The sequence below is a fragment of the Rhinopithecus bieti genome, unplaced genomic scaffold (genome assembly GCF_001698545.2).
Source record: "Rhinopithecus bieti isolate Rb0 unplaced genomic scaffold, ASM169854v2 scaffold_50384, whole genome shotgun sequence".
NCBI lineage: Eukaryota > Metazoa > Chordata > Mammalia > Primates > Cercopithecidae > Rhinopithecus > Rhinopithecus bieti.
The window spans coordinates 673019-685658 of NW_016820218.1; the positions used below are offsets into that span (position 1 = coordinate 673019).

The 12640-nt window shown below is 38.0% G+C and overlaps 1 protein-coding gene across 6 annotated transcripts in view; it reads left to right on the forward strand.

Annotated features, from left to right (window-relative positions):
* Nucleotides 1–1155: 1155 nt before the first annotated feature.
* Nucleotides 1156–12640, forward strand: part of RFESD (Rieske Fe-S domain containing) — a 51327-nt gene continuing 39842 nt past the window's right edge. The window contains exons 1-5 of one of the 6 annotated variants that reach the window (XM_017859678.1): nucleotides 6028–6730; nucleotides 7518–7615; nucleotides 8475–8650; nucleotides 8748–8782; nucleotides 10485–12548. In XM_017859678.1, the coding sequence (XP_017715167.1) occupies nucleotides 6671–6730; nucleotides 7518–7615; nucleotides 8475–8650; nucleotides 8748–8782; nucleotides 10485–10748 (633 nt within the window). In that variant the 5' untranslated portion in view covers nucleotides 6028–6670 and the 3' untranslated portion in view covers nucleotides 10749–12548. Of the gene's footprint in view, nucleotides 1223–1954; nucleotides 2351–3139; nucleotides 3153–6027; nucleotides 6731–7517; nucleotides 7616–8474; nucleotides 8651–8747; nucleotides 8783–10484; nucleotides 12549–12640 lie in introns of those variants that run through there. The other 5 variants (XM_017859677.1, XM_017859672.1, XM_017859674.1 and 2 more) reach the window with 5 other exon arrangements.

Sequence of the window (12640 nt, forward strand, 5' to 3'; positions counted from 1 at the left end):
TCACGACTTTTCAAAACTTCCAAGCGACTCTAAGGCATAGCCAGGGTTAAGAACCACTGCATTGGAAGGTAGTCAAGGAAACTTTTAAAAACTTAGGCTCATCTAGTTTCCCAGCTCAGAACACAAATATGAAGGTTTGGTGGTTTTCTTTGTTGTTGTTGTCAATTCAGGGAAGTATAATGAAAAAAAAGCAAAATTGCAAAGTTCAAAATATAAAAGTGAAAACTCTCCATCTCCTCCCAAAGCAACCAATATTGTTTCTTTTGATTTTCGAGAAAAGTTTATATACATACCTGCATGTTTGTATTTCAAAAAATAATTTTTGTTTACATTAAAGACAGCACACCGCATATAGTATTCCATGCTTTGCCTTTACTATTCATTACATCATGAACCTGTCCTTTGAGTATACAGTACACAGCCACGAAGTAATTCACGTCTGTACTGCTGTGCTGTGTTTTATTGAACCATTCCTCCGTGTTATCACTTTAGCTATTTAGCTATTCTCATTATTTCATAGCAATAAACATCCTTTTTTTTTTTTTTTTTTTTTTGAGATAGAGTTTCGCTCCCGTTGTCCAGGCTGGAGTGCAACGGCGCGATCTCGGCTCACCGCAACCTCTGCCTCCTGGGTTCAAAGCTCTTCTCCTGCCTCAGCCTCCCGAGTACCTGGGATTACAGTCACGGGCCACCACACCCGGCCAATTTTGTGTTTTTAGTAGTGACGGGGTTTCTCCATGTTGGTCAAGCTGGTCTGAAACTCCCGACCTCAGGTGATCCGCCCGCCTCGGCCTCCCAAAGTACTGGGATTACAGGCGTGAGCCACCACGCCCTGCCTTAACATCCCTTATACATGGATTACAAGCATCGCGAAGACCTGCAAATATTTGCATAGGGTAAATTCCTGAATGAAATCGCTAGGCGCATCTAAAATTTGAATAAATGTAATGAGACCAACAAACATCTAAAAAGTAAACTGATGCTATCCACATTTGTCAAGCACACAACTAGGCCTCCCCGTTTGAAGGTGCTGGCTAGGCGCTGTTGGCCAGCGATCTCTATCAACCAGGGTCAACTGCCGGCAATGCCATAGAGGCGGTCCTGGGGGCGGGCCTTCTCCGTCACGTGGACGGCCTTGCCCCGCCCCGCCGAGGCGCCGCGCGAGTCGAGCTCTGGCTCGCGCAGTAGCGTCACGCGGAGGCGGAGCGAGGACTCGGGGACAGTAAGTTCTGTTCTCGCCGGGCAGGGGTCGGGCTCGCGGGACCAGCTGCTTCCGGGCGGGCCGCGGGCGTGGACTCAGCATTCTGGCTGTGGCGGGGTTGCTGGCCTGTGGCCTTTGCTCCGGGCCGCTGCGAGGCCAGAGGCCCTCCTGGGTTTCGGTTCAGCGTTAACTGTTAACCCGCCAGGGCAGGCTTCCGCCCAGGCACAGGAGACCCACTGAGCTTGTTCACCTTGAAACTTGGGCCACACCTGAGACCTGCCACCTCAGGGGGGTATGCGGGTCGTTCTAACAAGCTTTCATGGCATTTGTGCGCTCTAAAGTATAGAAGCTGCTCCAGGCTACAGCAGCCCCGGCCGTCCTGGAGATACTCTCTCCTGGAGTCTGTAGTGGAGAATTTACAGCACCTGGACAGCCACGTGCAGTCTCCGAACTGCAGGCCGTCTTTACCGAAATGTTAAACACAGCTTGAAGTTAGGCAGGATAACTGCCAGAGCTGGATGGACCTTAGAGGTGCCAGCTAACGCGCTTTGAGCTTTTTCTGTGTTAGGCCTGCTGTAAACATTTGACGTGTGTTAAAGCATTTGTGTGCTTTACCCTCTGTGCACCCCGATGTGGCGGGCCCTTCTTACAGTAAAAGAACTGCAGCACAGCGAAATTAAGCAACTTGCCCCAAATCACGCAGAACTGGGATGCAAACCCAGGTCTAGCTCACTCGTGATCACATCTTTGGTGACATATGTAAATATCAATATATATCACCAATTTTTTTGCTTTGCTAAAATTTTGTTTTGCTAAAAGGTTTTTGTGTCTTCAGGGTAGTTTACTTGCAAGCCCCATGTTTTTATAAAAAAAATTGGGTGCTACCTGAATAAAACTAATGCCTACCCCTTGACGGTTTTGTGAAGACTAATGAACTATTATATTCAAAGGGTCCAAGCAGTAGGCACTTACTGAAGGACAGCTAGTTTTATCCATTATTATTCTGCCATTCAGAAACTACTAGGACATTTTTTTTCCCTGCACCTAAAAGCAAGGGTGTCATACTTGAGATAAGCATTCTGATAATGTGTAGGCAAAGTTTCCAGACTTAGTAAAAGCACCTTAGTCATGGCTCAAGAGGAGTGACAAGTAAGTACGTTTCACTTCGTGTCTCTTTTATCTCCAGTGTCTTGTGGAAATTTGAGTTACACTAAATATTTTTAAAAATTCAACTTGAATTTATTTCCTGTATTGGAAAGGGATCTAATAGTGACCGAGTATCCATTCAGCTGATTTGTAATTTTATGTGGAGTTAGCACCTTTAGAAACCAATTTTAGGGACAGGCCAAAAATTTTTCTCGACGAGAACGTGGAACACAACAACTAAATTTTCAGGGGAGGTTTTCATCTAGCCCCAAACTGGATGAGTCCTTTAATTTTCTGTTTCATTCAGTTAAGATTCCGCTGTCTTAAAGTAGACTTAAAACCGAAATACATTGGGAGTTTATGAATAGTTCATCAAAATAACGATAATTAAGGTGAACACATGGGCTTTTCCTGTTGTCTAAATGGTTCATGATATTCACAATAGTAAGAATAATATGGGTGTTAAATGTAAAAAGTCATCAGATATTATAAATAGTACCATTTAAGATACATAGAGGAAACTGTTATTTGACATATAAAATAATACTTTCTAAGCAAAATGCAAGGCCATAATCATAGTTCTCTGCAGCCTTTATCGTTTAGCCCCAGTCTTCTCTGCTCCTTTTTTTTTTTTTTTGAGGCGGAGTCTCTCTCTGTAGCCTGGACTGGAGTGCAGTGGCTGGATCTCAGCTCACTGCAAGCTCCGCCTCCTGGGTTTATGCCATTCTCCTGCCTCAGCTCCTTTTTTATCAGCCCCTTCAAAGTTCACCAGTTTTTCGGGTTGGAGGCAAACCTTGCAAAGACTGTAAGTTTGTAGTGACTCAAATTTGAGAAAGGCCTGTATTTGGTTCCCATTTGTTTGGGAGTTGGGAAAAAAAACATAATTAACTTTTGATATGTATACTACTATCTCTTGTATTTCATTACTGTTTGATAGTGACTTGTCCTCTATTTTTGCCTGGATAGGGGAAAAAAAAAAAACAAGAACTATTCATTTATTTCCTCCTTTGGTGCCAAGTTTTGAAATTAGCTGTACAAAAGTCTCAAAATAGTTCATCTCATGATCTATGCACAGGCACATTCTCTGAGGATAGAAAGGGCAATTTTATTCCATTTTTCTTGGGTTTGGGGTCATTTGCTACATAAATATAAATTAGGATACAACTTAAGTCTTGAAAATAGTAATTTTAAATATAAGAAATAAGTATTTTTAGACATTTAAGAAATGTTTATTATCCCCTTGCTTTTCTTTATACATTTACCCTATAGTACATATATCCATGAATAATATACTGTTTGGTTTTGCCACTTTCGTGATAAAAATGGAAACATACTCTGACTTTTTAAATTTTTCACTTGCAGTTATGTTTTTTGAAATTAATCCAACTTGATGTAGAGATACATTTTTCACTGCTGTACAGCATTCCATTGAATGAACATATACACATTCCATTCTACTGTTGATGGGTTTTGTGTTGTTTTTGTTTTTTGCTATTATAACTATTCTTGTGTATGTTTCCTGGTATATCTGTGTGCATTTCTGTGGCATATACCCAAAGTGGGATTATTATTATTATGTTTAACTTTACGAGGTAATGCCAAACTGTGGTAGCACAAATTTATGTTATCACTAGCAGTTCCGTATTTTCACCAATACTTGGTATAATTTTTTGTCAGCCTGGTGGATAGAAAATAGTATCACATTAATGGCTTTGCTTTGCATTTCCTTTGTGTTTTCGTGCTAATGAGGTTGAGTGTCTTTACATATATTGGCCATTCAGATTTCTTTATTTGTGAAATGTTTGTTCATGTCCTGCCCATTTTTCTATGATTATTTGTTATTTTTTTACTGGCCTATAGGAGTTATTCATATATTCTGAATCTCAAGCCTTTGTCAGTTATATGTATTGCAAATTCCACATTTCTTTCTTTTCTTTTTCTTTAGCCTGTTTCCCCTTCTTTCAGTTCATTCCTTTGTCTGTTCCCATTTTTCTTCTTATTATGCCTCTGTTCTGTCACAAAATGTGATGAAGGTTGCATGCCCAACTCTGAAGGTAAATACTGCCACCTGAGCAATTTATGTTCTTTGCGTACCTGCCAAAATCAAATAAAACCAGATGACCATTCAGAGATAGTATTCCTGCCTCCTGTCAGCCATAGCTAACCCAGAAAATCGTGGCCCTGGTCCTCTTTGCCTTTGCTTTAAAATAATACATTTTCTTTTTTATTGTGAAATAATTTTAAAACAGCATATGTATTTTGTATCCCCCCATTTTTAAAAAAATTGGTTAGAGCAAGAATTAAAAATGCAAACTTCAGAGTGCAAATTTGACATCCCTATAATTTTCTAAGCTTGATGTGTGTGATGCCTTCCTTTATACATTGAATTCAAAGCCCCTGCCTCTCCCCATCAACACACGTGCACACATGCACAAACATGCACACACATACATCTCTATCTACAACTCAATTTTGGAGCCCAGACTTACAATGATATCTGATATTTGTCTTCCACGTGGCTCAGAACTATTTCTCTCATAATAGTGACCTATAAATTCTCTTTTTCTAAAGCTCACTCCTAACGCACTAACATAGAGATTTTACTCAATAATTTTGTTTTATAAACTTACTTTTAAATGAACCATGCTCTTTTTCTGCTAACATTTTAAAACTTCCAATCAGTTATACAGGATTAAATAAATATTTAGAGAAGCCATCAGGAAAATTCTCTGCAGAAGGCCTAAAGTCACTTGGCACTTCCATGAAAACATTTTCTCTTTTTTGGGGAAGGGATTGGCCCATAGTGTGTAACCAGTCTAAGCTAGGTACACTGAGGTACAAATGCCTTCTTTTAAGAAGTTGGATAGGGCCGGGCGCGGTGGCTCACACCTGTAATCCCAGCACATTGGGAGGCTGAGGCGGGCAGATCATGAGGTCAGGAGACCGAGACCATGCTGGCTAACACAGTGAAACCCCCGTCTCTACTAAAAATGCAAAAAATTAGCTGGACGTGATGGCGGGCACCTGTAGGCCCAGCTACTTGGGAGGCTGAGGCAGGAGAATGATGTGAACCCAGGAGGTGGAGCTTGCAGTGAACCGAGATTGAGCCACTGCACTCCAGCCTGGGCTACAGAGCAAGACTGTCTCAAAAAAAAGAAAAGAAAAAAAAAAAGAAAAAAGAAAAAGAAGTTGGATATATGTGTTTTTTATGTAAAATGGTAACCTAAGACTTGAGTGGAATTAAAATGCAGATTCCTGTTGATCAAGGAAAGGTACATTATATTGTTTAACTTCCTGTGAAATACTACAATATTACTATATTTGAAAAAGGCTTGGATGATGAAGTATCTTCCTAAAGTTAGAATATTTATTTGAAGTTGACACCTGGTTTGTAATTTTGTTAAATATTTGTAGATAAGTGTGTGTTTAATATCTTGAGCATTTCACAGCAAACTCCTTTCTTAAAAAAATATTTTTAGAGACAGGGTCTCACTCTGTTGCCCAGGCTGGAGTACAGTGGTATGATCATAACTCACTGAAGCCTCAAACTCCTGGCCTCAAGTGATCCTCCTCCCTGGGCCTCCTAAGAAGCCAACCCTACAGGCAAGTACCAACCCACCTGGGTAATTTTTAAAAAACATTTTCATGTAGAGCTGGGTCTCGGTATGTTGCCTAGGCTGGTCTTGAACTCCTGGCAAGTGATCTTCCCACCCCGGCCTCCCAAAGTGCTGGAATTACAGGTGTGAGCCACTGGCCTGAGTCATTATTTTGATGCAAGGACAGGATCAAACCTATAACCCTTAAGCCTGTTCCTAAAAATAATACTGAGGTATTTCTTAGTCTTGATTTTTTTCCCACCTTTTAATTTCTATATTTGGCCAAAAGGATACTAAAGAGTAGACTAGGAGATAAACTTTAGGAATACAGGGCAAAAAGTGTAGTAATGGTTATATCTGAAAATAAGCTCTTACTTGAATACTAATCAGTATTTGATTTCTAGGAGGGTGGATGTATAGGGAGTGAATGAACTTACAAAGAGAAAAGGGTACAGGGTAGGCCCAACTCTTTATAGAACAGCCATAGTGTCAGGACAGTTTCCTAGGATCCTCGAGTTTTCTTCATGTATTATTTATTGTTTAGTACACAGACGTGACCAGCATTGGAATTTATTTGGCCTTATTGCCTGCCTTTTTTTTCTATTTGCAATTCAAGGAGAATATAAGATAGAGAAGAAAGCTGTGAATGAATTTCATTTGATTAGCAATATATTGGATACTCTACTGGTCTTGCGTCTCTACAGCCCCTCTTCCACCTGACCCCTAAATGTTGAAGTGCTTCAGGAATTGTCTTAGACCTTCTTCCTTACGTACACTTCCTCTCCAAGTGAGTCCATAGAATTCTATAACCTGGAAACTCCCCAATTTTTCTCTCTAGAAATTCTCAACTTTAGTCTCTTATATCTGGTTGCTGACTTGATATCTCTACTTGGATGTCTCTGTGATACCTTAAACTCAATATGTGAAAAATGTATATAGCTCTTGATTTTCCATCCTGCAAAAATACCACTGATTTCTTGGCCTTTCTCATCACAGTCTTTCGCACTACAGTTCACCTAGCTGCACAAACCTAAAACTTGGGGGTCATCTTTATTTATTTTTCTGTAGCATCTTCATTCTAGTTCATCAACGCAACTTCTCTGTACTATAAGATTAAAATAATACCTCTTTAGTAACATGGAGGATTAAAGGAGTTAATAAATAAATGTAGTCTTAGAATAGTGCCTGGCACATAGTTAACACAATATAATTGTAGCTACTGCTGCTACTGTTACTGTTACCTTTTCTCCCCTACAGCGTCAACCCCCTGGGGCAAACCACCATCTTTTTCATGGACCCCTAGCTTTCTGATTTCTGTGCATTCATTGTTGTTTTGCTATAATCCATTCTCCACAGAGCCGGGGCATTCTTTCAAAAAGAAATCAAGTCACACTTTCCTGCTTTATACTCTTTAGTGACTTTCCTTTGCTCCTAATAGAGTAAAATCTGTACACAGCACTGCACAACCTGGCTCCTGCCTATTTACCAATCTTGCACATGATGCTCTAGTCTTCTGGAACACATTCACCAAGCCTTTTCTTTCCTTCAGGCTTTTGTATTTGCTATTCCTTCAGTATGGAATTCTCTTCCCCCAGCTGTTGGCATGTCTAGTTCATTTGCATTTTGGGCATTTCAGCTCAGCTGTCATCTCAGTGACCAGTTTTTATCTGAGGTAAGAAAATGAAAAGTTTTCGTTCATACCCATCTTCTGTTGCTGTAATAGCTATCTGGTTGTGCCTGTAAGAGCCAACTGTGTACTCTAGGCAAAACCAAGTGGACCACCTTAGCCAAGAGGCTGAAGACTATTCAGACAATCAAAGAATACTGCCTTCAGCAGAAGGCTGAGAACAATGCAGATAATAACTGAATGTTGTTTAGTGTTAAATTTGATAGGAAATAAAGGTGAAACTTAAATTTCTATGTTTTACAAGTTCTGAAATTTCCTTCTTGACCTCGAAATGAATCTAATATAACTCTAGCCTCAAAGTGAGGAATCCTCCCTAATTTTGGCAGTCTTTAAGAGTCTCTAATGCAAAGTAATGACTGTCTACTTAATGTAATCCAGTATTTATGGCTGGGCGCAGTGGCTCATGCCTGTAATCCCAGCACTTTGGGAGGCTGAGGTGGGTGGATGACTTGAGGTCAGGAGTTTAAGACCAGCCAGGCTAACATAGCGAAACTCTGTCTCAACTAAAAATACAAAAATTAGCCAGGTATGGTGGTGGGCTCCTGTAATCACAGCTACTCAGGAGGCCAAGGCAGGAGAATTCCTTGAACCTGGGAGGTGGAGGTTACAGTGAGCTGAGATCATGCCACCGCACTCCAGCCTGGGTGACAGAGTGAGACTCTGTCTCAAAATAATAATGATAATAATAATAATAATAATTCAGTATATATAAATGTTTTATGTAGCTACAAAAAGTGCCTCCATTAATCTTGAAAAGTCCAAACTATTCATTCTTATGGAACCAAAGAGTTGGAACCAAATTAGTGAATACTTCTTGTAACTTTCCTTCTTTATGTTCAACTAGCATGAATCTTGATGGCTCCGCACAAGATCCTGAAAAGAGGGAATATTCTTCTGTCTGTGTGGGCAGAGAAGATGACATTAAAAAATCTGAAAGAATGACAGCTGTTGTCCATGATAGAGAAGTGGTCATTTTCTACCACAAGGGAGAATATCATGCTATGGATATTCGCTGTTACCGTAAGATTTTATTTTTCATTTGTAAAACTTTATACCATAAAACTATCAAAATTTCAGTTTTTTTAGTGACTGCAGGTAATATCCGATTCGTTTTCAGACTCAGGAGGACCTTTACATTTGGGAGATATAGAGGTATGTAAAATTAAATTTATTTTCAGCAAATTCAGCATATACATATATTCAAAACTAATTTATAGTTGGTTTCAACTATATTTTAATGCTTTGAGTATAATTTCAAGTATTCTGGGAATTCATAAGATAAATATGAGAAATATGCATATCTTTTGACCTAGCAATTATACTCTATATCTATTCTATGACCATAATTGCACAGATGTTTAAGTATTTGTATAGGAATGATTCATTGTAGCATTATTTATTATAATGAAGTGAAGGCAATTATTCATTATAATGTTTTAACAATAGGAAACTGGTTAAAGAAATTATGATACAACCATGCTGTGGAATAATTGTACCATGCAATCATTAAATTAATGAGGCAGATCTATATGGGTATGGAGAGATGTGAACAATGTATTTGTGACTAAAAAAGCAAGTCATAAGATAATAGTCTTATGAGATCTCATTTTTTTCATCAAAAAGAATATTCACTTTTTACTTTATACACTCTACATAATTTGAATTTTTTACAATGAGTATATATTACTTTTATAGCAGAAATATACAGTATAAATATATTTTAAAGAAATAAACCATACGGTAGTCTTAACTGAGGAAGAAGTTGTCTTTGCTTCCTTGGATTCCAAAAGTAGTCACCTAAATTTCTTCTTTCTTCATGAAATTGGTCTCTCTCTCTCTCTAACTAATGCAAAGTACAAGCTTGAACATAGCATTCCACTTTCTCTACACTTGATGAGTGTACACACCTGTCCTCATGTTAAAGAACATATGTGTATTTATTTTTTCTATTTTTTCCCATTGTCCAAAACCACATATGTGAATCTTTGCTGACAGTTTTATGTAATGTAAATCATGAAAATGTGAATCTTTGCTGACAGTACAAATCAGTCACCAAATGAAAGTACGAATCAGTATTCCTGCACTTTTGGATATAGAGGGGAAAAATGAAAGCACCCACTTACATTTCTGAGCTGATAATAGTTTCATAGAATTTTCCCTAGTTGCAGTCCATAATGAGAGCTTGAAGACCTTGCTCCTCAAACTGTTGTCCATAGACCAGCAACTTTGGTGTCACATGGGAGCTTTTTAGACATGCAGAATCTTGTCACCCCAACCCCTTAGACGTACTACATTTAAACAGAGAGACATACATTGAAACAAGATCCAGGTGCTTCCTATGTTTGAGAAGCACTTCACCAAGACAGTTAAAAAGTTGAGAATTAACAACTTTGGATCACAGATTGCTCTTCTATTATCATATGCACTCATGCCTTTAGTAACTCCTTTTGAATTTATATCCAAACCTTAGAATTCTTCTAGAAGCTAGTGAAAATTCCAGAAGCTAGTGAAAATTCCTATAGAAGCACTTGAATTCCTTGCCCCATTTCTGTCAAGGAGGTGACATTAACATCTAATAGATAACCGCACAGCTGCAGTCACATGTTTCAGTTGCCTGAGCATGTCAGTCTTCTGATAGAGCTCTAACTGGCTTTCTAATCAACTGTAAAAGAGCTTGATGACTCTTCTCAGATTAGGATCTGCTTTATGCTGTATAATTTGTAAATAGGAGGAAAAAAGAAAAGCTAACCTGTTTTTTAACCTGGTTCTTCTGCAGCAGATTCTCTTCAGAGTCTATTGTGTATCAAGAACATTTGACATGTCAGAATATTAAATGAGTTATTCTCTTCCCCAGGATTTTGATGGACGACCGTGTATAGTTTGCCCCTGGCATAAATACAAAATTACTTTGGCAACAGGAGAAGGTCTGTACCAGTCTATAAACCCTAAAGATCCATCAGCAAAACCCAAGTGGTGCTCCAAAGGAGTAAAGCAAAGGATTCACACAGTGACAGTAGACAATGGGAATATTTATGTGACTCTTTCTAGTGAACCTTTTAAGTGTGACTCTGATTTTTATGCCACTGGAGACTTCAAAGTAATTAAGAGTTCTTCCTGATAAAAAAAAAAACATAGAAATGAAAATATTGTGTATGCTTGCAAACATTTTAGAATAACTGCTTCAATTTTAAAGGTGATGAAATTTTTCAACATAGGCACAACTATTTAAAACTCATATAAATTTGAGAGGTTTAAGAGCACACATACTTAGTATGATGTAAGGATTATCAGGATCAATAGAATACATTTTATCTAATCTTCTGGATTAATTAGAACCTGAAGGTTATAGGTTTGGGATGTTCTGTTTAAGAAGGATGAAAATAAATTTGGAGTAAACAAATAATAGGTAAAAATTAAGGTTTAGTAAGAAAATTTTTTTAAATTTAATTTTTAAAATAGGAAAAAATCCCTGTTTGATGTAGCAGACTTAATTCTGAAAACATTTTAATATATACAAAGTAGACTATATAATGAACTTCCATCACTCAGCTTTAACAGTTATCAGCATTCTTCCATTCTTGTTTTATTTATACCTCTATGGATTCCCTACCTCTCCTATTTGATTGTTATTTTTACATTTTTAGGTAAAGTTTAAATACATTGAAATGTTCACATCTGAACTGTACAACTTTCCCAAATAACAAAGCAGACTTTTATACTTTAAAATACCTCCAAAATGAGATAAGTTTACCTGCTGAACTTGAAAATAAGAAACTTAACCACTGTGCTAGACATCAAAACCAAATAAACTTTGGCTTAGTTTCTCCATGATCAAGGCAGATCTTAAGTAAGGAAGCCAGACACAGCTGCTGCCCAGCCATGAGAGATGTAAAGTCTCCTATTCAGTGAGCCAGTGTACTTCGAATGCCTATATGAAATTTTCAAATAAAGGTTTTAAAAATTTTTTTAGAACTTTATGTGAATGTATGCACAACTAAGTGTCTCCTATAAATATTATAGAGAGGAGATCTAGGGTTTTGTTCCTTGGAGTTCCCAGGCAAGGTTGATGTTCAGTTGGTTCACCCTGGTTTTATCACGTCAGTTATTTATGGTCAGTACCATTCAGTTGCCTGGTGCTCATACCATACTAGCTGAAATGTATTTAAAATAACACCCCAGACAACCACCATGCAAAAATCAGCAGCACATAGTGGTGATTTTTGCATGGTCAGTGCTCACGCAAAAATCACCACTATGTGGGACCAGAAATAGCCAAAATGAGTAGATGATGTATTCAGAGTGAGAAGAACTTTTTGTCAAGATTGGAACCTAGTCGCAAAGCACAGTAATATGTTTAGAGGAAGAGAATTACATTAAGAATCTAAATCTAATACTTAACATTCTAAAGAGCTGACCTGGACTCTTTCCCTTGGTTATTATAAAAATAGTAAATGAATAAGGTCTATATAGTAAAGACTCTGCTTACAGGGACCTTTGCTACATATTATTACACTTCCTTTTCTGTTGGAGTATGGATAGCATGAGTAGCACTTGGTCCTCATTTCTCAGACAACCAACGAACCAGACTTGTGCTTTTTATAGATACTGTTTGTGGCAGCAACTACTCACTAAGTACAGAAAATATACTGTCTCTCAGGAAGGTACATCCCGGTCTATTCTATCATGTGATAATCCTTCAATGCCCAGTCAGGTCTTAACATGTGTCCAGAATATAAAATGTATAGAAGAAATCAAAGTACTTTCTTCAGGCAAAAACTGTAGCCCTGGTTTGCAGGAATAATTACAGAAATATTTTCTCGTAAGAGCCACTGGGAATAATGAGTAGTGTGCACTTGATTTTTCATTCTAAATTTGTATCTCTAAATGTAGAAATAAAAAATATCATGTAATGTCTTCATATAGAGAAATCTTCTCATCACATTTGTAAATATTTTGTTTTATAAATTTATGACATCTGTGAATTGCAAATACTTCATAACTTTACAAGTG